Here is a 26,481-nt window from a genome sequence, read left to right on the forward strand (position 1 = left end):
TTTCGCAAATCTATTCTGCAGCAATCCCTTTACAATTTAAGTAATCCATTTAAAGCTTTAAACACTTCAATCAGGCCTCCCTACATGTGCGAAGTTTCGAAGCGCTACAATTTGCAGAACCGAAGTCTTTTGTTGTGGTAAGAGTACCCCATGCGTTATAGATTAATTTGGTCTCTTTCTACCTATACTGCTAAAAGGAGGATATTTAGCCTACATTACTATATGGAGGATAAACGTATACAATTAAAAAGAAATTATTAAAAATTTGAAGAGATTTTGGGATGCGGTGCTAACAGAGAATAATAAGAATCAAACGGAGAAGCAAAGTTAGCAATTACAGTTCTAGAAAGAATTTATAATTTAATTCGCAGAATGGACCTATGGACTTGCCTAAATTTTAATCTTCATCGCTGAGGTCTGCCGGTGCTGTCTCCTTTTCGAAATAATCTCCTTCGAAATGTACCCTCGATGAACCCACTCGAAGAAGCACTCGCGAAAGACAACGCTTTGAGAGTGATCGTTGTTGCCACAGATTTGGACGCTCGTTAAGTAATGTGTCTGTTCCACTTGAAAATTGCTGTGTTCTTCAAACATTTTCTCCGTAAACCACTGAGTATCTGGTGAGCCCATGAGGTTACATTAAATAATTTGCTATTGGCTTTTTATATTACCCCTCTCCAAAAGAACCCAAATACTTTTAACTAAAAATGAGGAGGGGGGGAATGAAATAATCAATTAATACTGAAAAATTTTTCATCTGATGGACATAACGAGATTTCATATTTTAGATTTACATTTGAATCGCAGTTTTCATATGTGCCCGATGTATTCCATTTTATATGAGCCCAACGTAACCAACTTATTAACATTTAACATAAAATTCGAATGCTACTGTTTCTTTCGATATAATCAGAAGACATCTACAGCAGTAGTGGTTCCCAAAGTGGGCAATGTGGTTAGCGCCCTCAGGTAATTCCACAGTCCCACTAACTTAGCGGCAGTGGAAATTACCTGGGGGCACTAAGAGGCAAGGAGGAGGCAAGGATGTGCTAGAGGAGGCGGAATCGTCCGAGCGCTTTGATTGCTTATTTATGTTTGAGTAGGGGTGATACATCTTCCTAGCTTCGTATTTAAAGTTTTACCGCTTTTAAAGCTATTCTCTTTGGTTACTTTGTATTTATGATTTGGGGTTGTCACAAGATAGCCAATTATTGGTAATAGCTATTCTTGATTTTTTTATAAATTAATTACCGTACATCTGCGATAGGTGAAGTTAAGAAGTCTGCGCACGTTTGGTAAATAGTTATATATAAATATTTCATAGTGGTTTTATCGCGGTCATACAACTTCTCCCCAAGTGGAGAGATCGACCCCAGATTACCAAAAGTGATTTAAGACTCCTACTAAGTAATTTAAATCAAACATTGGGAAATTGTTATTACTTCATCAAGTGTGTGGTATCTAAGACCCTTGCAAAATGAGTATCAGATTTTGAAAAGCTGCTGTCACTGGATCAAGATCATCAGTTTTGTTGAATTAATTAATCAGACTTTAATTAAACTAAAATGCTTTACTAGGATTTTGAATAAATGTGCAATTAATTGTTACTGTTTCGAATTTTATTGTGTTATTATCTTCCTTAGGTCAGAATAGCTTTTAATAGGGTAGGGTATGGGGCACTGGGAATGAGTTGCATCAGAATATATATACAGTACATATAGATAAATTTTGATTAAACCGTGATTTGCATGCAGGATGCTGCTTCAAGAAATTAAATAAAAAAAAATGAAGGTAAGGTCATTGTTATCTGAAGCCCAGCTTAGTTTTAAAAAATCTTCAAATTCTGCAGGGCTTTCTTGTATAAACAACTCCTGCTGGTATGCAAAAATGGAAATACCTGATGAAATCACAGCATATTTATTCCTGATAACTATGAAAACCGTCTTTAATGTCTCACATAATTACTACGATATTCTTAGAGTGTTCAGACTATGTTATATAACGAAAACAGCAGATTATAGCACGTGCAGAATTTGTATAAAGCTGTTTAGTAAAAAATATTGCTACCATGTTACGTGATGTTTATAAAAAGAGGAGAGGATTGGATTCTTTTCGCTAATTATGAATAATGAAATATAATTCCTTTTATTATTTCGCTTATTAAGTAAGCCATAACCCTTACCTAAGCGCTCGCTCTCTCTCTCTCTCTCTCTCTCTCTCTCTCACACAATTTAAAGTTACACTAAGTTATATTTTACGAATTTCATAAAGTAAGTTAAATCTATTAAATTCTCTAATGTTATCTGGAATTTGGTTTTATTTAACAACACAATTGTCGGTCCCTGTTTGTTGATCTATTTTTTAGATTTAATTAAGTTTAAATACTCCATATTTTATATACAATTGTTGTCATTCGAATTACTGGGGTTTACAGGATTCCTTAATTTTTTTTTTTTACATATCTCTTATTTTCTTGGAATCGACCTACTTGATTCCAAGACTATTTAATAACATATACTAAAACGGCCTCAGTAGCCGAGTGGTCAGGAGCGGGAGTGCAGTAGCACATGCTCTTTGAGTAGACCGGGTTTCAAGCCCCTGACTGCTAAATACGGTCGATCTGCTAACCCGCAGTGGACCAGCGTGGTAGATTATGGTCCATTTCCCTCAACATGAATTGTTGAGGAGGCTTCCATCCTGCAGTGGGTTGATAATGGCTTACTAGGAATAAGTTTACTAGGAATGTTTTGACTGTATAACAGATACTTCGACCCATCGTTTTCAGTGAATATGTTATTTCTTTTATCCTCACATGGATTTTTTCTGATCTAGTATAGATATGTTAGCTGCCATTCTTGTTGCATATTTACTTATATTATTATTATTATTATTATTATTATTATAAATAAAACACCCTTTTTCTCCTTTATGGGATTTTTCCCGCCCCATTACGGGTACTGGTACCAAGTACACGGGGTGGTTGGTTGTGTCCGGGTACTATTATTACTGTTGGTCGAGGAACTCTCTTATTATCTTACAGATGTTCAGAATCGCGACTTTCTGGAGTAACATGTACGTGTTCTCTGGGAGGCTTACTGCCACTATTTGCTTCTTATGGCGGCTCTTTGGCACTATGCCCATGATTCACATGGTGATCGGGATAGTCATTACTTGTTCCATATGCCACATATCTTTGACTTCCTGTCTTGGTTCTGAGTACTTCTGATCTTTTCCTCGTATGTCTTCTGGAGGTTGCTGGTGTTGGGCACGGTTATGTCGATCACGTAGGTAGTCATTTCCTTTGTCGGTTATATCTGATCTGTTCTGCGGGATCGTCTTGTCTGTGAGTAGAGGTCTAGAAAGGTCAGAGAATCGTATTTGTAATAAGGTAAACGTTTTCTGATCAGATGGTATTTTCGTGCTGGCTTCTGACGTATTATCCTGACCACCTGGCTGAGTTACTCCGATTTTGGAGATAGTTCCAATGAGGCAACTTCCACGATTTTGATTTTTTTTTTTTTTTTTTTTCCCCCGCTGGGATTCAAACCCGTGTCCATGATATTGGTGATCTGGCATAGTAACCACTGGGATAATTGCGTCCTAATAATAATAATAATAATATGCTTTAACTTGCTTTTTGAATTAAACAGTTCCGTGATTTAAGTTGAGGTTTGTATGGAAAAGTGCTTTCGAGCACGAATTTGCGCAACTGGTCATTGTTCGGCCATTTGGTTAACCACTATTCCGATGCCCAAATTTTCTAATTTGTGACGTTGGTTCATACGACAAAATAAGTGCTGGGTAAGAAGCGATTTCAGGATGTTTTATACCTTATTACAAATAGTAACATTAGTTGTTTGTTGTAATACGGATAAGCTCTTGTTTAACTGGTCAACTTACTTTTAAAGATTTTCTTCCTAGTATAATCGATCTTGGGCCACATTTAGAATACATTTACCGAATGTTAAGTTCACTGACTTGATATCTGATCTGATAGCATTTATCGGCAGTTTGGTACACATAAAAGTTTTGTCGGTCGTGTGGCAGCTTTTATGCAGACGGCCGAACACAGTCATGGGACTAATAAAGTTCTATACAAAAATACGAGGTGTGGCAATAAAGTTCCCGGAATGGTGCTGTTGCAACCATATTCGATGAGCTTGTAAATAAACGAAAGCGGAATGTAGTTCAAAGTTCCTCCAACAGATGGTGGTACAGAGATTGTCCAATAGACTGATGGATAAAAGCAATAACCCATTTCGTTAGTAGCGTTAACGTTCCGCGGAAATTACCTGGTTCCATTGTTCCACTGCAAAATCCAGGCGATTTTACAATGGAACAAAGAACGAATATCAAATTTTGCTTTAAACTGGGAAAAACTGCAACAGAGACGTATGAAATCTTAAAAACTGTTAGCATTAATATTAGCAGAGGCATATTATGCAAGAAAGCAAGCTAATGGCAGCATTGGTTGTAATACGGATAAGCTCTTGTTTAACTGGTCAACTTACTTTTAAAGATTTTCTTCCTAGTATAATTGATCTTGGGCCACATTCAGAATACATTTACCGAATGTTAAGTTCACTGACTTGATATCTGATCTGATAGCATTTATCGGCAGTTTGGTACACATAAAAGTTTTGTCGTTTTGGCTGATGCTGCCAAAACTTTTGGCAGCATCAGGCAAAAAAAAAAAAAAAAAACTCCTCCCATTTCACCCCTACGTTCGTTCGAAATACCTGTCCAGCTGAGCCTTAAATTTATTTAGGCTATCAACTTCCTTGTTGTGGAAGTCTGTTCCACCAACCAACTACCAGCTGGCTAAAAGCAAATTTCCGCACATCTATCCAACATCTGTCTTTCCTCAATTTGAATTTATGCCCTCTCAGGTGATTATTCTGAGGTTTGTTTGTTATTTGATTTTTAGGAGCATTAGCAACTAAGGCCATATTGCTCCAGGATATGCGGTGGTCATTCCCTGACCTTTCCGCATCCTCCGTATTTGGTGGTGACGGGCTCGAACCCCGGTCTAAACAAGAAGCGTGTGCTACGCACTACTGCTCTTCCCGCCTGGCTACGGAGGCGCCTCAGAGCAAGAGGAAGAATCCCATCAGCATGCTCAAACCATTCAAGGCTTTATACACCTCTATCAGATCACCTCGCTGGTGCCCAGTCTCCAGACACTGTAATTTGCAAAACTTAAGCCTTTCTTCGTAAGAGCAACCCTTTGTCCCATTCACTAATCTTGTTGCCCTTCTCTGTACTCGTTCCAGCAGCTCTAAATCCTTCTTGAAATGAGGTCTCCAGACCTGTATACAGTACTCAAGGTGTGGCCTGACCATTGCCTTACACAAGGGAATAATCACCTCCTTATCCCTGCTAAAAAAATTCCTGTATATCATTGATAAGACACCATGAGCTACTCTTGCAGCCCGTCTGAACTGCTCAGAAAACTTCATATCTGCTTGCACAATTACCCGCAGGTGCTTTTCATTCTCTACCACTGTCAGTGTAGTTCCATAGAGTTGTTACGTTGCTCTGGGGTTACTGCTTCCCATATGTAGTACTTTACATTTGTCAATGTTAAACTTCATTTGCCACCTCTCAGTCCATCTGCTCAACCTTTCTAGATCCTGTTGCAGCAGCATACTGTCAGTAGTGTCCTTAACAACCCTGCCAACCCTTTTATCATCTGCAAACTTGGATATTAAGCTTGATATACCATCATAAATATCGTTTATAAATACAGAAAACAACAATGGACCCAACACTGAACCCTGAGGGACTCCACTAATAACATTAGTCCACGATGAGGAGTGTCCATTGATTACCACTCTCTGTCTTCTCCCCCTCAGCCATCCTTTTATCCATAGCAGCAAGTTTCCTCCAATGCCACACTGCTCCAATTTGCGCAGCAGTCTTCCATGTGCAACAGTACCAAAAGCATTTCTATGATCCAAATATATAATATCAAAGTTATTCCCTGCATCCAGTTCTTTTGTGACTGCATCATAGTATCCAATCAAATTGGTCAGGCAAGACTTTCCCTTAACAAAACCATGCTGTGTCCGAGCTATAACTGAAGTATTCTCTAGATGGTCCTACAGTGCTTCTTTAACCAATGCCTCCATTAATTTCCCTGGAACAGAAGTTAAAATCACAGGTCCATAATTACCTGTGTCAGCCTGTCATCCTCCTTTGTGAACTGGGGTTATAATTGCACATCTTCAGTCTATGGGTACCTTCCCTGAATCCAAAGAAGCTCTCATAATTATGGCTAAGGGTTTACATACTTCCTTTGCTGCCTCCTTTAATATAACTGGTGGATGGTGGATAGAAGCCATCCACACCGGGTGCCTTTTTTATGTTTATCCTCAACAATTTCTCCTCCACTTTCCTCTCAGTTATTACAAAATCATCTAGCTCACTGCCAGAGTTTACTTTAATTCTGGCATTCCCCTTCCTGAATAACTCCTCATGTGTGAATGTAGATGCAAAATACTCGTTTAGTTTGTTAGCCACCTGAGCAGGATCATCAACAGTTGAACCACCAATATCCAATGGACCAATCTGATTCAACCCTTTCCTTCTAGAGTTTACATAGGTAAGGAACTCTTTTCTGTTTTTTTTTTTTTCATCCTTTGCGAAGGATTTCTCATAATCTGCCTTTGCCTGCGTAATCTCCTTTGTGACCTGGTTACAGACCAGCTTATATCTATCATAGGCTTCCATGTCACTCATTAATTTATATGTATCCCATGTATTTTTATTTTCTGCCCTATATCTCATTAGTTCATCTCACAACCATTTAGGCCTAAACCTTGAACAATATTTCTTAGTTGGTATGTAAAGCCTAGTAGCTTCCAGGATTAATTCCTCGAATGCTTCCCATTTAGAATTTGCTGCTGGTAACATTATCATTGTATAGAATTTAAAACTGAGACCACTGTAGCCACCTTCACGAAAGCAATAACCCTTCCCTTTACCCCTGATGGTAGTTACCTCTTTGGGTAAATCCCACTTCAGCACACAGTGATCACTGCCACCTAGTGGTTCCTTTATCTGCAGATTCTTAATGCATGAAGAATCACTACTGATAATCAGATCAAGAGTATTACTCCCTCTAGTTGCCTCCCGAACATGCTGATGTAGAAAACAATCATCCAATAAATCCACAAAAGCCTTGCTAGTGTGTGAGTGACCAACCCAAAAATTCCAGTCAATATCTGGGATATTAAAATCCCCCATTATAAGACTCTCTGATTTACTGGCCCACTCTATTTCCCTGTACAGTTTCTTATTATACTCATCAGCGTCATTAGGCCTATAGCACACTCCTATTCTCAATTTTGATCTCCTAATGCTTATGTCACACCAAACTGACTCGACACTGCATTGTCCTGCAATGTCGACTGGCTTTACTTCCTTGAATTTTATGTGTTTCTTAACTAATAGCATAATCCCTCCTCCCTTCTTATCCTGTCTAATATTTCTGTACACACTGTTTATGGTGATGAATCGTTAAATCGTCCCAGTGTGCTTGAATAGTATAAGCGGTTCAAAGATGGAAGTGAGTATGTTTGCGATGACCTAAGAAGTGAGCGTCCATCAACCTCTTGAAATAAAAACAGAGTTACAGAAGTTCGGGAAATTGCGGCAAAAGATGGTTTGACCCTCAGAATAATGGCTGATGAGTCGGATATGAATATGGTAAAACGAGACCATTTTGTATGAAGATTTCGGGAAAAGGACCGTGTATGAAATTTTTTTGCTGCACAGCCTCACGGATGACCAGAAGCAATTAAGAGTGTTACCATGCGAAGACTTCAGTCAAGCGTTTCAGTACGACCCAGAGATGAAGCGTCAGAGCATGGCCTTCGAAATCATCACTAAGGCCCAAAAAGTTTTATTTACAGAGTCCAGGATCAAGACGATGCCGATTATGTTTTTTGATAAACAAGGTGTGATTCAAAAGGAACTTGTACCTGAAGGGGAGAGAGTGAGTTAATTGCTGGGTTCTGTGTACAGGTGCTTCAAAAATTATTGCAGCGCATTTCCCGGGTGAGGCCGCCATTTCAGGAGAAAGCCAGCTGGTTCTTGTGCAAGACAATGCCCACGCCCATTCAGCACTTATTGTGAAGAAGTTCTGATGAAACATGGCATTGTGTAGATAAAACATCCACTCTACTCTCTCCATCTAGCTCCAGCGAACTTCTTCCTCTTTTCCAAGATGAAAATTTCCTTCAAAGGAAAGATTTCAGATGTTGAGGACATAAAGAAAAACGTAGCAGTCAAACTGAACATCACCTCTCTCTCTCTCTCTCTCTCTTCCCCCGGTCGCCTTTGCTGACTCTTTTTAGAAACTTTTAGATATGTATATTCAATCAGGCAATGATTTTTAACCACAATAGAGGCGTGCATCTACACCCAATCATGAAGTCTGTAGAGTTACAGCATGACAAACGCTGGCAATCAGCCCATGTACACAGCCAGCATCCACAACAATCACCTAGTCCTATACTGTGATGCTTTAGCATTCGCATATCCTCGTTCACGCTCTTTCTTTTTTACTCAACATGATCAAGCTCTGCCATTCCATTTGTAACGCTTCATATTTTATATTCATGTATGTATTCACGCAGCTGACGAAGAGATACTTAAATCTCTAAAGCTCCTCTTACTCGTTTGTTAATTATTAATAAGTAATTTTTTTACTTAACTTTTTTACTTAACAGTAACTGGGTTTAATAAAACCCAGTTACTGTTCTTCCGTTCGCACTGCATTGCTTTTTCGGGCAATGATTACTTGGAATAAAAATAAAACCAATGTCGGGGTCCTTCACTTTGTGTTCTTTTTATTGCACCTGTCCGAGAACTTTTTTGATGCACCTCGTAGGTGTATGTTAAACATTAAAGCATATGAAGGCCACAATATTGTGTCTGTAACTATATTTATTCTTCGATAGTTTGCTTGTTTGGTGGACGGAAAAAACGATACAATCATACGGGCCCTGACGGGGGATGGGGGATTAGAGGTCTAAATCTCCCATAATATTCTGTTTTATATTATACATGATTGTGCTGTAACGTGCTGATTCTTATAAAAACTGCCACTGATTCGAATCGCCCGAACAAAACTTGTTTGTGTCCCTGCATGCAGTCTTGTTTGAGACCAGGAAACTCGGTCACGTTGTGTAAAAACCTATAAACGTTCCTCGCGGCAGTGATGGGATTCGAACCGAACTTTTTGCACACGGTGTGACAGGACGATGATTAAAACCAGTGGAAAACTTCGCAGTTTTCCACTGGTTAACGACGAAGGCAAACTGCTAGCAAATAATGCAGTTATCACACTTGCAACTTCGGCTACAAGCTCGGTAAATTTTCATGCAGATAGCCTATTGTCTGTTGATCGCTGACTCCTGGTAGCACAGTGGCCAAACAACTTACAATACAATAACAATACACACACAGTATAAACATAGTACTACACTATTTCTGGCCATTTACAGATTTCTATATTCAACTAAGCGTTCTATGGTGGAGATTTACTAGTGTTCAGGAGCCACCCTACATAAAACGCAACACACACTGAGTGAAAGCAATCATGGGATACCTACCCAGTAACGGGTAGGCCCACCTTTCATCGGAATAAGGGCAGTCACACGGCGAGGTATTGAGTCCACTAATTCACGAAAGCGTTCCACGTGGTGGAGGATTCAAAGCTGGAACGGACCTTTGCATCGGTATCCCAAAGATGCTCCATAGGGTTCATGTCCGATGAACTGGGAGGCCATTTCATGGTGGTAAAATCTGCGGGACGCTCTTCGAAACATGTTCTAGTCACCACGGCTCTGTGGGGAGGCGCACTGTCCTGCTGAAAGAGTCCATTGCCCTGTGGGTGCATAATGACCATGAAGGGGGGATGCAGATGGTCTGCAAGGATGGATACGTAACCTGGACCGTTCAGAGATGCGTCTAGATGTACCAGAGGTCCGAACGCAACGTGTGCCAGTTGAACACCTCAGACCGTTACCGACCGGCCACCGGCCTGAACAGTTCCTTGTTGATATGACGGGAGCTTCGTGCGGTTTCCGCCGGATACGCACCCTCACGCCCGCTCGAAATAACTGGAAACGGAACTCCTTGGACCAGGAGGCCCGTCTCCAATCATCCAAGGTCCAGTGTCAATGTTCTTTCGCCCAATTGAGGAGTAGAGTCCTGTGTCGTGGTGTCAGCAATCAGACTCAAACACTGGAGGAGCTGGCGGGTAGGCGGTTCCCATAATCTATTGCGGCTAATGATCGCCCGATGGTCTTGGTGGAGACATTTTTGGCACCTCCCTCGTTGAAGTCGGTAGTGATTTGTGCCACTGTCGCTGTCCGGTTGGCTGCACCGTCTTCCCCACACCAGGTGGAAAAGGCCCGGGTTCGAATCCCGTCGATGACGAGAGGAACTTAATGGGCTTTTTTCACTCCGTGGCTGAGTTAATCGGTCTCAGGCGTAGATAGCAAGGTTTCCCCCCCCCCGGCAGAAACTGGGATTTTTTTTTTTCGTCCAGCAAAACAGGCAAATCGACCAGAGAACACAAGCAATTTAGAGATACAAATAAGGGTTAATGTATTAAATTACGGGTAACCCTAATATAATAATTTTAAAAAAAATTAAATCTCCAGTTGGCTGAAACAACGCGAGACAGACGTCGCCGGCAACGTTCATCCACCACCTTTCTCCGTCTACAATGAGATGTTATTCCGAAAATGGCATATTCCCGATACACTCTTGATACTGTCGAACGGGGATAGTGCATTTCTGTACCACCACCGTGATACAGTGACCCATGCGTCGGGCACCCACTATCATCCCTCTTTCAAATTCGGTTGACTCACGACGTTTATCGATACTGACATCGAATTACTGTCTAGGTGAATGCAGTGAACCTATATACCTGCCAAGCGGTGGGTTTGTTCACTAGCGAGAGGGGTGGCAGCGTCGCGTTGCTCGGGAAGCAGTTATCCCATGAATTCTGTCCTTTCAGCAAGTTAAGACCATGTGGATTACGTCCACATGGTCTGCAAGTTAAGGTCTTTGCCCGTAGTCATCAGCACTTTCTTTTTGAATATCAATTTGAATATTTATTTGTCTACTTTTAAAGCCTTCTGTGTACTCATTTTTTGGAGTTAGGTCACCTAAAGATCCAGTTTCTCCAACAAGCTGTTAAACTGTTTTGACTACATCTGTCTGCTGGTCGATTGTAATATTTTGTGAACCCTGAGGGTTCAGGGGTTGGGGTTTCGTAATTTTTTATACTTTTGTTTAGGCTTTTATAGGTATTTCGGTACTGAGGTAAATTTCAGTTTGAAATAATATTTTTAATTTTTATCGTAATAATTTTGTTATTAAACGTAGTTCAGTACCAAAAGAAGTTAGCGACACAAAGGTCATTCTTTAAAAAGTTGCAAAACAATGCTTAGACGTAACTGGAATGTCTTAACTATAATACCGATGAAAGAATTAATGAAAGCTGGAATTGGCCACCGCTAATTACCACTTTACGTGGCATTCTGGAATATGTTTCCAGTCAGACCAAAGAAGCAATAACTACTCGTGCGGTATACGTGGCAGATGATTACACGCTTCGCTTTACAAGGATCGCGCAACTGGTCATCGATCGTCCGTGGACGTAAAAATAGTCTAGCAAAGAAACATCTATGTTAAGGGTGCAATTAGTTGCAATTCTTCGTGAGTGTTAAGGCGCCGTTGGATCGATGAATTGCGTGAGCCTACTAAGCCGTAATACGAAATTTTACAAAACTTAAAGGCTGCTGGTTGATTCTGCTTCAATGGAATACTGCGATATTTACATACACGAAATTAACGCCTGTTGCTATATGCTTAAAATGGCATAATTCACTTAAGTTGTTTGGATTGATTTAGATTACCACAAAACAGCTCTTACAACGATGTATTAATGTGTTGCATCTCTAAACCGTGTCCTAAAGTTGGATTTCTCAGTTTATGGGATAAAATATAGATAGAAAACAGCAATTCTGCATGCAAGATTGTCGAAGAACAACCAAACTAATTGTTGGAATTCCCACGACTCGTACCTTTTCCTCCCCGATGGTGGATCTGGCATGATGGTGGTTTCACCTTTGTTTTGAGAATAATTTGTAATAAAGACAAAAAAAAAAAAAAAAAAACTAATATTCACGGGTTTAACATTAGTTGGAGGTCAAAATATACGAAAATACTAAAGTGAACTTGGGTTGATTCGAGTCATGTTCCAGCTGAACATAATGTGATCTCTTATTCTAGTTTAATTTGAACTTTTTTTTGATGAATATGAATCTAAGTAGGTGAATTTAAAAAAAAATAATAATAATACGCTGAAATTTTCAAATTGTAGGTCACTAATACTGAATTCGATTCGATTTCAGTATTTGTGGAGTTAAAAACATTCTGGTGGTATTCTGACCTTAGTTTCATTAAGGGTGCTACGTATACTCTGACCTCTAGACCAGCACAGTAGGCTTTCGTGGGTAACACAGTTGGTAGGACCGCCGTCCTTCCCGACACCGGGAGAAAAAGACGAGTTCGAATACCATCGATGACGGGAGGAATTTTTATGGGTCTTTTTCACAACGTAGATGAGTTAGTCGGTCTCAGGCGCGGGTAACATTGTTTTCTCTCCTATAAACTAGGGTTTTTCGTCCAGCAAACAGAAAATCGACCTCAGAACACGCGCAATTCACAGACAATATACACGGAGCAACATAGCCTTAGTTGCTGATGCTCCTAAAACCCAACTAACAATAACAATAGTACTGTAGCTACGGCTGTTGCTCTTTGAGAAATAGGATTTGGTTGATTCCAATTGCTGGCCGAAGTTCAGAAAAATATCCCGTCTGAAAGAGAGACGCTTTAATGGACTGCGTGGGCATTTTTAAACTGTGGCCAAGTTAGTCCGTCTCTCTAGCGAGATGCATGGTAAAACTACAAACAGGCAAATCTATTACAGAACACACATACACAACGTACATAGGGTATATGACACACAAAATAGGTCCATATATGTAGCCTAGTTTCAAGGATTTATTTCAACTCTACTTCTAACCCCCATACAACTTAATTATGGAAATGGCCGAGTTACTGGTCTCAGATAGCATGGTTATAATTTTCGGAAACTAGGGTTTTTCATCCCGTACACACAGGCAAACTGATCAAAGAATACACACAATTTACAGACAAAATATGCTGACACCTCATTACCGTCCTTGATTGCTTCGGCGCTGAACACACACACACACACACACACCCTGGTTATGGATAAACCTCCACGTTTCCGTCTAACAAAGTGCTCGTAGGCAGCACAGTTGGTATGATCACTATCCTCCCCACACTATGTGGAAAAGACCTGAATTCGAATCCCGCTAATGACGAGAGAAATGTTTGTCCTCCACACACTGGGTGGAAAAGACCTGAGTTGGAATTTCGTCAAGGACGAGAGAAATGTTTATTGGTCTTTTCAAAACTTGGTTGAATTAGCTGGTTTCATGCGAGAGTAGCAGATTTTTTTCCAGGAAATACGGGTTTTTCATACAGCGAACAGAAAGCAGACCACAGAACACACGCAATTTACAGACATATTATATATTGAGCAATATCGCCGAAGTTGCTGATGAGCCTAAAACTCTGCAACAATAAACCGCATAAAAAAATTTCAAATTCGCTTGAATCAGCATTTGATTCTAATGCTTATTCACTGTATATAGAACAATTCTATTATTTATCCTTTATTCTATTCGAACTGCAAAATACTGCTGTAAAAAAGGAGCGTATCGAAGAAAACCATCTAATCTGAAAGACACGTTCAACTAAGTAAAATTGGTTTAGTTCTCATTTCCGAGCTTGTGACACGCATACATTGAGGTGAAATATGTGAAAAATTTTTACGTTTCTGTCTTCCGCTTTCTGGAAAAGGCGCCACAAAATAAAACGTAGATGATCACGGGAATTCGAAATGCGCAAAGCAAAATTAGGCAGCCATAAAATTCTTCCTTGTTAAAATTTCCCTGAGAGAAAATTACAAGCGAGGAAAAAAAAATTGCAGATAGTTGCTATGCCTCCATATTTCTTTCTTCCACTTATTTCACGTATGAATGCAGCCTTGTTTTCTTATCTCGCTTTACTTTGGTTCTTGATGAAAGTGATGGAGTTATCACTTGATTTTATGGACATGCTGCATTGGAAGCTCCTAAAAAAAGGAAACATTTTCCGAAAACTGTGATCAAAATAGTCACAAAACGGAATTTATCAGTGGAAATGCGAACCCGACTGTCAGTTTAATCTTCAGAAAATCATACGGCCAGAAACTGCAGAAAGATGGAGAAGAAAAAATGCATTAAAACTGATCGAAAGTCATCAAAGGAAACGAGCCACGGAATTCTTAAACAGATCAACGTCGCAGCGAAATCAAATAAACTGTATTTTTGTATTTTTATTTTAATTTTTATTATACTTTTTGATACCATATTCAAAGAATATAAGTTTATCTTTTGTCATTACGAATGTAATGCAATGGGAGGTTTTCGAACGCAAATGAATTTTTCTTCCTCAGCCGTTGATTTTCAGGCCTCTATTGAGTCTAGCAAATGATACGAGTTATACTGACATCACTAAAAAGTTACGCGAATACTTCAGGGCATTTGCATATTGCCATCATTAACATAATAACTGCAGTTGTAAAAACTTTGAGAATGCAGCATATAGTTTTAATGATATTATCCTTGAGAAGTTTTTGCACTGCTCCCAATGCCAAAAACACTGGGGGGAAAAATCCGTGGAGAAAATAACGGGTTAGGATGGCAAAGCACCAGGGCAACTGAAGCCAATTATAGCAAATCTATTATCAGGGTTGTGCGGGTTAAAAATGTTTTAATGTTTCTGCATGAGCATTTGTCAAACTTTTTCGCAGCTGTCACATTATTATTTTTCATTCTTACACATGCATACTTTTCATACATACTTAAGATTATCTAACATGAAAACTTGCTAGTTATTTAAATATGATTGTTTGTTTGGGGATTTATTAGGCGCATCGGCATCTGTGGCCATAGTGCGCCATTTAAATATAAAAATGAATAGTTACAACGGTAAAAGAGAGGTGGACCGCCATTGGAAGGATCATTCAAATGAAAGCATGGCAGTATTTGCGAATTGGCAATAATACCAATCAATCGGATAACGCCATAATTTGTCGAGGCTTGAAAGATGACTGTTAATACCGGAGAAGAAAAAAAGATTGAAAAACCTTGTTATCTACACCTGAGACCGACTAATTCAGCCACAGAGTGAAAAAAGCCCACAAAAGTTTCTCGTGTCATCAACGGGATTCGAACCGTGGCCTTTTACATCCAATGTGGGGAGGATAATGAAGAGACCACTGTGCTACCAGTGCAGATCATGTTTTAGCAACAGAACTGCTCAACCTGCACACAGTAGTGAAAAAAGAATTTACGACAACCAACCAATCTACTTGAAACTTTAATCATGATACAATGCGCCTTCAACAGAAAGTCGCGATTCAACTTCAATTTCTTTGACAAGCCGCATACGATAACTTATATATCCCCTCAATAATTCACATTGTCACGCAAACGTATGCATATTGGTCTCCCATAATCAATGTCGACGCAATTACATCGTTACTAGAGGCGCTCCACAAGGGTGTGTATTAATAACAACTCTCTTTGCGGCCACGCTGGAATCTTTCGACCAGAGAAAACTATCTCACATACCACCATATTTCGATGTGTATAATATTATTACTCTACTCCATTTGCTATAATCATTATCAATGCCTCTTTTTATGCCGAAAGTTGTCACGAATGATTGTAACAAGTTTTATTAACATTTTACCCTGTTGTTGCAAAAAATATACACTGTGCTGCCACTTTATTAGGTATACCTACCTAGTAGCGTGTTGAGCCTCCTTTAACCATCAAAACAACAGCATGAATTCGTCTAGGCATGGATTGAACAAGATGCTGAAAACGTTGTGCAGGAACGGAGTACCATGCAGACATGAGTGTGTCACGCAGTTCCTTAAAATTCGACGGAGGTGTAGGCCTGCAGCGAACAGCCCTTTCCAGCTCATCCCAAAGATGTTCAATAGGGTTGAGATCCGCGGACTGAGCGGGCCACTGCAGCAAAGAAACGTCATTGTCATGTTCCTGGAACCATTCCATAGTGATTCGGGCTTTGTGCACCGGCGCATTATCCTGCTGGAAGTAACCATCTGACCGAGGATAAACTGTCAACATGAACGAATGCACTTGGTCAGCAACGATGCTTAGGTACAATGTGGCGTTCAGACGTGAATCTATGGGTATCAATGGACCCAACGTGTGCCAAGAAAACATTCCCCACACCACAACACTGCCCCCACCACCTTGCACAGTAGTCACCAGACACGACGGGTCCATGGATTTATGTTGTTTTCGCCAAATTCTGAGCCTTTCATTAACATGATGCACCAGGAACTTCAACTCGTCAGACCAAGCAACTGTTTTCCAATACTCGATAGTCCAGTGCTGGTGTTGTTGTGCCCACAGGAGGCGTGTTCTTCACTGATAACAAAGGTACGCGATGTGGCCGTCGGCTATTGCAGCCCATTCGCGACAAAGTGCGACTAGTGGTGCGTTGAGATATTTTGTTCTGAGCACGAAGGTTGTATTCTGACGTGATGTGCGACATTGTGGCCTATCTGTCTGCTTGCACAATTCTAACCATCCTCCTCTGACCTCTCGCATCAACAAGCGATTTTCTTCAACAGGAGTGCCGTTGAAAGGATGTTTCCTGTTCGTTGCACCATTATCGATACACCCTTGAAACTGTGGTGGGTGAAAAGTTCAGGAGAACTGCCGTTTCAGAGATACTTTGTCCAGCATGTCTTGCACCTACTACCATGCCACGTTCGAAGTCCGTTAGATTACTCCTTTTCCCCATTCTTGCTACCGGTTTTACATTTAATTGATACTAGAAAGTTTGTTCTGTTGCATTTATATCCTCAACTGTGGTCATGGGACTTGCAACGTTGTGGGACAAACCATTTTTTGTGTGCAGAGCACGGATGTACCTAATAAAGTGGCAGCACAGTATATATTAATTAACATTCGCAATGCAAGTCACAAAGCTGTTTACTCGGGTGGGGGGGGACTAAGAACCACAGCTGACGGTAGAGAAAAAAAAGAAAAAACTATATCTACGCCAGACACTGACCAGTTCGGCAGCTGTAAAGTTTCTGTCAACGTCGAAGTCAATAAATCACTCCGGTCTGCATGGAACCGAACCAAGATCTTTCCAGACGTGAGGCAACTGGTATAGCGCTTATAATGGCATGGCGAGTTGATACGAAAAAGGGTAGTTGAGACTAAAGAGATAGGATATGGATATAGGACAGTATACTCATATTACAACTCACTACAGTACTCTTGATGACATCATTAATAACATAGTCAAGACAACAGTTCGAAGGTTCCAGTATCTTTTTGCTGCGTTAGGTTCTCTCACTTTAGTATCGATCCTATTTGCATTCGTATCACAAACTTCGTGAAAATCTTGAAGGATTTGGAGAACTTTAGTCACTCGCTCTCCTCCTCGATAGAAAAGTTTCCCCGGTAACTTAATCATCCAATATCGATTTCTTTCCAATTCTTTCGACTTCGTGCCCTGCTCGATATTTCTTTTCTCGAGGCGAAGTACAACCGAAATATCTACTCCGCTATCGTTTTCTGATACTAATGTACCAAACACTGAAATTATGCTGACAAATTTCGCCAGTCGATGGTCATAGCTTGATTCTCTGTCATTATCTACGTACGTGTATCGTAATCTCTGGCGGTTACGAGAATTGTGATCAATCAGTTGAACTCTACACGTATATCTTCATCCAGTACAGTAATTAACTACCATTATGCATGGATTACTGCTTTCGGTTCTGTACAGTATGGTCAGGCCATTTGGACGTTTTGCCCTTTCCCGAAACTCGTGCGGAATAGAAACAGGTAGCAAATGGTATAAATGAAAAGTGAAATACTTAAAGCAGTACCAAATTTCTGGAATTGCTGCCACATATTGACACCGTAATAAATTCTTCCATTTTCAAATACATAATCAAATACTTTCCGAAATCACAGTTCCAGAAATACACTTGTCTAAAGCTTTTCTTACGTGGTTTTTTTTGTTTCCTCTAGGCCATGTGTGTCAAACCCGCGACCAAGAAAATGGAATATTACTAAAAATGGATATTTGAAAATATTCATTTTTAATAATATTCCATTTTCTTTATTCCATTCTTATGATTTTTTTATGCACCATCTCAGTATCTATAACCACATAACAAAAATGTTATTAGTATTATGTAATAACTGTTGAATTTTCGTATTTAACTATTACTAGGGGGCTTCACCCCCTGCTCGCTTTGCTCGCCCATCCTTTTCTACATAAAATGTAGAGGTATACGAAGGTAAGTTAAATCTTTTATACGTAAAAGACACACCTGTTGAAACGCACTGATCGATATCTAATCAGAAAATGACCTATGTAATTATTTACTTGCATTTACATAGGTCACTTAGAAAAAGCATTTTGCTTCAGGTTCTATAATGCATGAGGAATATTTTTGCATCCGAAAGAGCAAGACTAAAATATTTAACTGAAATATTTACAAACTATACAAATATTTGAACTATTTACAAAATACTAAACTATTTACAAATACTGTATACAATATTCATTAATATACAAAAAACATTACAATGGAACATCAAATGTTAGCATGAAAGCACGTGCACGGGGTTGGTGAACGTTATGGAGGCAGTTTTCAATAATTAATTGAATTTGTAGTGACGTAATTGCCTCGCCCTCTTCTCAACATTGGCTCGAATAAATATCACTAGGATGAAAACGTTTTTAATGTATAGAGAGAAATGTAAAAATAAATTAAAACGTAAATATAAACATTCACAACAAAAATTAAATGTATTTCTAAAAATACCTAATTAGTGGTAAGGAACTGTTCTTCCAAACTGCTTCACGTGAGAACCCATGCGAGCCATGACCTTCAGCATTTTAGCTGTTTTGGCCTCTAGGCAAAAAAGGGTGCCCCCTGGAAAATCTAAATAAACATGACGAAAAACCATGTGGCATAAAATACTGGAATCCATAATTTGGAATTCAGTCTTTTACGTACCATAATTGTAGTCTTCTTGTGACAATACAGTGATTTTTGCCACTTGACACTAGTTTTGAGGAGTCTGGATTCCGATCTCGTCAGGCCCGCAGGAACCCTGAGAGGCATTTTCAAACGGGACTAGTTTAATCGACCTTTGGGTATAACACTGTTTTTCATCCATTACACAATATCCAAATCGGTCCATAAAGATCATACAGAAAATCCACACTAGCCATCTACTACTACTACTGCTGCTATTACTATAAGCGCTGGCGGACTGGCTATTTTAGTCCGTCAGTGCTTGAAGTAGTATAATATCTTTATTGGATTCAGGAAAAATATGTAAATTTTACATCGATGTCTGATGCAATGCCTATAACAGCAAAAATGCTAGGAGTTTAACATAGAAAGGAACTAAAACTCTAAAAACAAACAAAAAAAAAGTTGTAAACGCATGAAAGCAGGTGTTTTTTTTTTTTTTTTTCCACAATATCAACAAACCGATCAAGGAAAAACAGTGATAGTCACTCGGTTGAAAACGAGAGCTGCTCCCTGATGATACGTCTTCTGTAGCCCTCAATGAATTTCTTGTAGTCAGCATCCATATCTTGGAAGTTTTGGAGCATCTTCATTAGCAGGAATCTGTCACCCTTCCTGAGCCTCCACGCCACGGACTGTAAAGAAGGTAGGGCCCTTAAAGGTTTCGAGGGGATTCTCCAATTACAAATCTGCCAAAAACTTGGCGTATTGATTTCACCCGCTATCATTTTAATGGTGACGAGTAAGCGGAGGGTAAAGATCCGTTCTGAGACTTTTCTGTAGTTTAGTAGTTTAGTCATTTCTGAAGTATGTGTGAGGGGTGGAAGCTTGTGCTTGAAGAGCACCCACGGAAGAAGCCAGTACTCATCAGATGAGATGGTTTTTAACATGGTTTTTTCTGCCGACGCCCAGATTTCAGATCCGTAGGTAATGACTGGCTGAAGAAACCGGTAAATATATTGATAGGTGAACTGAGACTCTGACATGAAGGAGGTGTAAGTAGTGATGTGGTCGAGTTTGTTCAAGGTTTTTTTAACAATTCTATTATTTAAAAGCTGTTAATCTAATAATTCCTGCTGTCAGAGTCTCCTCATAAATGGGGGCTCGTTTCACGATACAATTCGAAATATCCTACCCATCAGCGCATCAACAACCTCAGTATCGGTTTCAGGACATTGATGGTATTTTAACTACTGTATAAAGTTCACGGGAGGAGGGGAATCCTACATCCTTCTCCCATCTAGGCCTGACGTAGCCCAGTGGTCAGGAGCGAGAGTGCATAGCACGCGTTCCTTGAGTGGACCGGGGTTCAAGCCCGTGACTACTAAATACGATAAATATTTGTATTGACGATTTATTGTAAACTCTACTGACTTGGTTGTCGTACCGGAGTATAAACAGAAAATTTATATATTTTTTTTTATTTTAAGCCCAGATAATTGAGCTCGAGTAAGGAAAAAACCGTTAAAAGCTCATACCCTGACCAGTAAAGGGGAATTGAACTTGGACGGTTCGAAACAAGTACAAGCTTAATCATTATAGCGTATATTTTCAGAATTTTCGTTTTTAAGGCAAAAAACCAATTTTTGTTTACAAAACTTTTTTAGACAAATTTTCTCGCTCTATTCTATATACGCAGTATATGTTTAAAAAGAAAATTTTCTATTTCTCTCTCTCTGTGTATGTATGTATGTATACCATATATACATATGGTACACAATACACAGTAGTATGTCACTGATCCAAACCCTTTTTCAAATTTTATTACCAATGGTACAGAAAATCCCCTTCTCTTTTGTAGGGATCCATTTCATCGCTACTTATATGCACGCTATATTACAACGAACAATAAACAGAAAATACCATTAACATGGATAAATTTAGGTCATCCCCCCCCTCCCCCCATCATCATCATTTTGGTTACCTATAGTGGCCGAGCAGCACAACACGTAAAAGCACTGTCGAACCTATGAATGGAAGGGTAATAATTGGAAAACAAATTGTTCTTTCTGGTAACATCATTACTGGAAAACCAAAGTGCTTCTCTATGGATGGGTTCGGCAGTTTATTGACTGCTAAGGATGTGCATCCTGACAAGCATTTGTATTTTCGATATTGGGGAAAGCAATGAAGAGTAATTTTAATCCTCTCCATTAGATCAAAAAGTGTCATTGTTAAAACAATGCTAGTTTCCTGTCGTAATATTCGTTATTTTAGAACTTTAAACTGTGAAATATATAAAAATAACCTATATATATATATATATGCATTTATTTATCAATATTAAGAACTGGTACCACTTACCTCGCTAACTTTGATATCCGTTTCCATGATGATGCCCATGTCCATACCGTCTTGCATATAATAGCCACAATGTGGAGCATTAAGAACAAGCACATTCTCTTTGGACCCTGATTGATTTCTGATAATGTAGGCGTTCCAGGATACATACCGCAGATGATTCCGTGGAATGTGGTGGAGATCAGAACAAAACAGTTTCAACTTTAAAAACTCGCCTTCCAGGTCAGCTTCCACACACCATCCGTGCTTATCTCTATCGTAACAATTGGGAGTGGAGTTGGGATCTCGAATTTGAGGAACCTTTGCTTCACTAATGGTATTAGTACGCACCATCTCCACATATACCCGAAGCATCCCTTTACGGAGCAGGTCCGACACCAAACACTTCAAATTGAATCCACTAACTCGTCCATTGAGATCTGACACTTGGTCCAGAGATCCGGAATCCGCCAACCTGTCGCCATCCCCTAATACAATACGATACTGCACACGACAAGGGTGGTCGAAGCCTGTCAGCCTGTTAAGCAGAACCTTAGGCCTGTTTCCCGTCTCACTACCATCCTGAGTACCCTGAGGAAGAATCCCAACGTTCCATTCGAAGCCTCCAAAGATGAAGAATGAACTTTCAATGTTGTTAAGTTTGTGGTGGGAGCCAAATGGTAAATGTGAAACTCGGATGTTGGTCTCGAACACTGTCAGAACATTGCTTAGCGACAATTCCATCAAGAACTCTCCGTTTTCGTCAGCGAACCTTCTGGTGCTCAGTTCACTCATAAGCATCCATTTCGCGGGTCCGTGAGCAGGCTGTTCTGCATTAAATCGACATTGTTTTTCTCCATATACTTCGTTCTTGCTGAAATGCTCTCGGTTCAAGAGGATGAAACTTAAGTCAACGTAGCAACGTGTGTTCTGGGAAGCATCGCGGAGTATGAGGTAGACCCCGATCATCTTTTCGGATCTCGTGAAAGAAACGACCCACCGATGATATCCAAACATGAATTCCTTAGTTGTCGCATCTCGATGTAAATCCCTGGTCACCGAACGCGTAACGATGAAGGTGAACACTCCAGTATTGGCACGGTCGCAAATTCTGGTGAAACGATACAACAGAGCCATCTGCGGAACGTGCCTCTAGTCAGCTACGTGAGTTCCTTGTGTGATCTGAAAGAAAGATCGAGAAACAGATCCAATCAGAATGTGTATTACTGTTCTCACGATAATGCTATATTAACATAACTAAATAGGCCTATGAAGCCAGGTCACTCATTTACATCTGTTCTTGAATAACTGATACACTAATTCCAAAATGAAACACAGAAAGTATAAAAATAACTTACTTTTGTTCACTGAAAACACCATAAAACTCATAAACTCACTCTACAAATTTAAAATATAAAATAATATAATGAAGGCCTCCAAATGATAACTTCGGTATAACTGGCAAATTAATAAAATATACACAAACAGTTAAAATCATTATTAAAAACTTCTACAGCTTTCGACTACTCGTGTAGTCTTTCTCGACATATGGATGACGTGTCAGGAATATGTATAAAAAAAGTACAGTACATAGGTCGTGTATGTGTTAAGCGTCAAAGCAACTAAGGCTGTGAAGTGTCAGAATATTATGTCTGTAAATTGCAAGTATTCTGTGGTCGATTTGCCTCATTGTTAAGCGGAAAACCCGAGTTTCCGGGGTAGAGAGAGAGAGAGAGAGGGTAGAAAAAAATTACTTCAGCCACATTGTGAAAAAATTCTTCGCAAAATTGACGGAATTCGAAATAGGGTTTTTTCAATCAGATGTAGAAAGAATGGTGTTAATATCAATTGTACAACCCGCGAGGGCCATAGACCTCGCGGGTTGTACAGGGTGTCCAGGTAAAGATGCCATGAGGTAGAAAGTCATTCTGAAGCATGTGTGGGTACCACTGTAATTTAACAGTCATACAGGGCCCCATACAAGACAACCGCGAAAAGACGACAAAACAGCAAGAGTCGACTAACATCGACCCAACTCTTCCAGAGGGCACCGTTAATGAGCAGGTATTGGCCCTGCGAGTTGAACTAGAAAATAAACTAAAAGAGTCTTCCAGCCGCATTACCTCAACCCTTCGGGGCGAGATTGTTGGTATCTGGGCAAAGCTTGAAACCATCCTGCGCAACGTTCACCTTGCTTCTGAGAGGAATGAGGCCAAACTCGAGGCATACCTCGAATGTAGGGGCACACAAATGCTACAGCGCGCCCCAACTTTTGCTGATGCGCTGAGGAACACAAAGCCAAATACGAGAACGGACCCGCCACCAAAAAGAAAGACATTACTACCAACACCACACCTGGTAGTTCTCAAGCCGGCCACAGCCAATGCGCCAAAAACAAGCGAGGAGATTAAGAAGACTGTAATCGCTTCCCTTACTGATGACCTGAGAAACACTAAAATAAAATCCATTCGAAAGACCCGAAATACTGGCATCATCATAGAAACTGACTCGAAGGACGACGCTGATATGATATTAACAAATGCTAAGATACCTACCCTGGGCCTTCTAGCTGAGCCCCCAAGGAAAAAGGCACCCTCAATAGTAATTTATGACATCGACAAGGGCCTGGACCCCAACAACATACGAGATGAATTGTACAGGCGCAACCTCCAACATGCACTCCCAAAAGAGAACCCAGCTAACCTAGTAAAGCCAAAGTACCAAACAAAGTCTAGAAGTGGCACTTCCTTCAACTGGGTTGTAGAACTGGCACCAACAGCCTGGCACATACTGACCCACCACAATCGAGTGTACATAAATTGGGGCTCTCACCGCTACAAGGAGCATGTAGCTGTCCCAAAATGCTTCAGATGCTGTCGTTTCGGTCACACGACCCACACGTGCACCCAGACAGAACAGACCTGTGGTCACTGTGCCGATAAAGGCCACAGCTATGAAACCTGCCCGAACAAGGCCAATGAACCAATCTGTGCTAACTGTAAAAGCCAGAAACTACCTCATGCCCACTCACTTCGGGATAATAAATGCCCTGTCTACATCAAGGCCAAGAGCACGCTCCAACAACGAATAAATTATGGGGACACTGCATAAACAGTATAACAGCAACAAGATAAAATTCCTGCAAATAAACGCGCAGCGGGCAAAGGCCGTTGTGGCACAACTCCGACAGAAGGCAGATGAGGAAAACATCGATATTCTCTTAATACAAGAACCCTACACTCATTCAAACAAAATAAGGGGATACCCTTTGTCCTACAAAATTGTCCAGGCTCCTGGTGTGACACCCTGGGCGGCGATCGCTGTGAGGAATCCTCACTTGACTGTGATGCAGATATCTCATCTCTGTTCTCCATGGGCCGCCTGTGCCCACATCATCTCCTCTCTGGGCGACTTCTATGCCGTTTCTCTGTACTGCAGGCCGGGAGAGGACATTCTACCTGCAGTCCAGTACCTACAACATGTCTTAACAGAACTGGCGGGTGCAAAGATTGTCATTTGTGCTGACGTAAATTGCCGCTCTGCCCTCTGGCACAGTGAGACCCCAGGGCGTAGAAGTGCTGCAAATGGACAGCGGTTGGAGGAGTTCCTGGCCAATAGTGGTCTGGAAGTCATAAATAGGCCCAACAGCCTGCCGACGTTTTCCAGCTCACTTTGGGAATCTACGATTGACGTGACTCTCTCCACTAGGTCCTTTGCTAGATTTCTGTCGGATTGGACCGTACGGGAGGGCTGGTCCACCTCAGACCATCGGGCCATAACTTTCAACATGTACAGATCGATTACTCAGTCCACAATTATCAGACAGAAGCAACACAGATACGCTTTGAACAAAGCTGACTGGAACCTGTTTAAAGAAACACTCATCAATGGGATATTGCACTTACAAACCGAGAATGTGCAAGTTCAGCATCCAGACTCCCATCAGCGCAAGGTCACGGACATAATTACGAACGCTGCAAACACAGCAATAAAACGGAAAAATCCCATCCCTGGAGCAGTCCCCTGGTGGTCAGGAGAGCTTCAGGCCCTCAGACGTGAAGTAAACCAAAAGAGGCGTGCATTCCAACGAGCCAGGCGATCCTGGCCCCCTGCAGAAATTGAATACCTCCGGCAGGAGTACAGAGAAACTCGAAACTCCTACAACGCGATGATCAGGCAGCGTAAAAGACTGTCCTGGGAGCACCTGGTATCAACAGTTGGTAACTCTGACCCCTGGGGTGTCGTGTTCAAGGTAACAACAAACAAACTGCCAAGGGGAGAAGTTATTCGCTCCACAATCACCCCACAAGGCCACATGACCTCCACCTGGCAGCATTCAATTTCAAACATACTTGATTACTCTTTCATACAGCCACCAGATGACAACTCACCAGAACAACAGCAGCTTTGCCTCGACAATAACAACTATAACTCAACACTCGTGGAAGAGCCTTTCAACGTCGAGGATCTCTCTATGGCCATTGGGAGACTGAGAAATAACAAGTCACCAGGCCTGGACATGCTCGAGCCCGAAATAATTAAAAAAGTTGCTGAATTCGCTCCAGAAACCCTGCTAAACCTCTTCAACCATTGCCTGCTAAAGGGATGGTTCCCAACTGATTGGAAAACTGCGTCCATTCGGCTCATACTCAAAAATCCAACTAAACTGTATGATCGCCCTGACTCGTACAGGCCTATTGCTCTCCTTCCTGTGCTGAGTAAGGTTTTTGAGCAGCTCCTTAGACGGAGACTGGAAAACCATTACAATACTGCACAGCTACCAGCACGAAATCAATTTGGATTCAAACCGGGCATGTCTACGGTCGATGCGCTGGAGGCTATTACAAATGCTGCCAGGAACTGCACCCAGAAGTACCTCCTTGTCATCTCGATCGACTTTGCTGGGGCGTTCGACACCTTATGGT

The 26,481-nt window shown here is 40.7% G+C and overlaps 1 protein-coding gene across 1 annotated transcript in view; it reads right to left on the reverse strand.

Annotated features, from left to right (window-relative positions):
* The window catches only part of LOC150082896 (uncharacterized), a 58,783-nt gene that overhangs the window by 25,844 nt on the left and 6,458 nt on the right, over window positions 1-26,481 (reverse strand). The window contains exon 2 of the mRNA XM_090376898.1: window positions 21,581-22,738. Coding sequence (XP_090233024.1) covers window positions 21,581-22,693 — 1,113 coding nt within the window. The 5' untranslated portion in view covers window positions 22,694-22,738. The remainder of the gene's footprint in view (window positions 1-21,580; window positions 22,739-26,481) is intronic.

This window comes from Mastigoproctus giganteus, chromosome 7, assembly GCF_048544385.1.
Source record: "Mastigoproctus giganteus isolate SK-2022 chromosome 7, ASM4854438v1, whole genome shotgun sequence".
Classification (NCBI taxonomy): Eukaryota; Metazoa; Arthropoda; class Arachnida; order Uropygi; family Thelyphonidae; genus Mastigoproctus; species Mastigoproctus giganteus.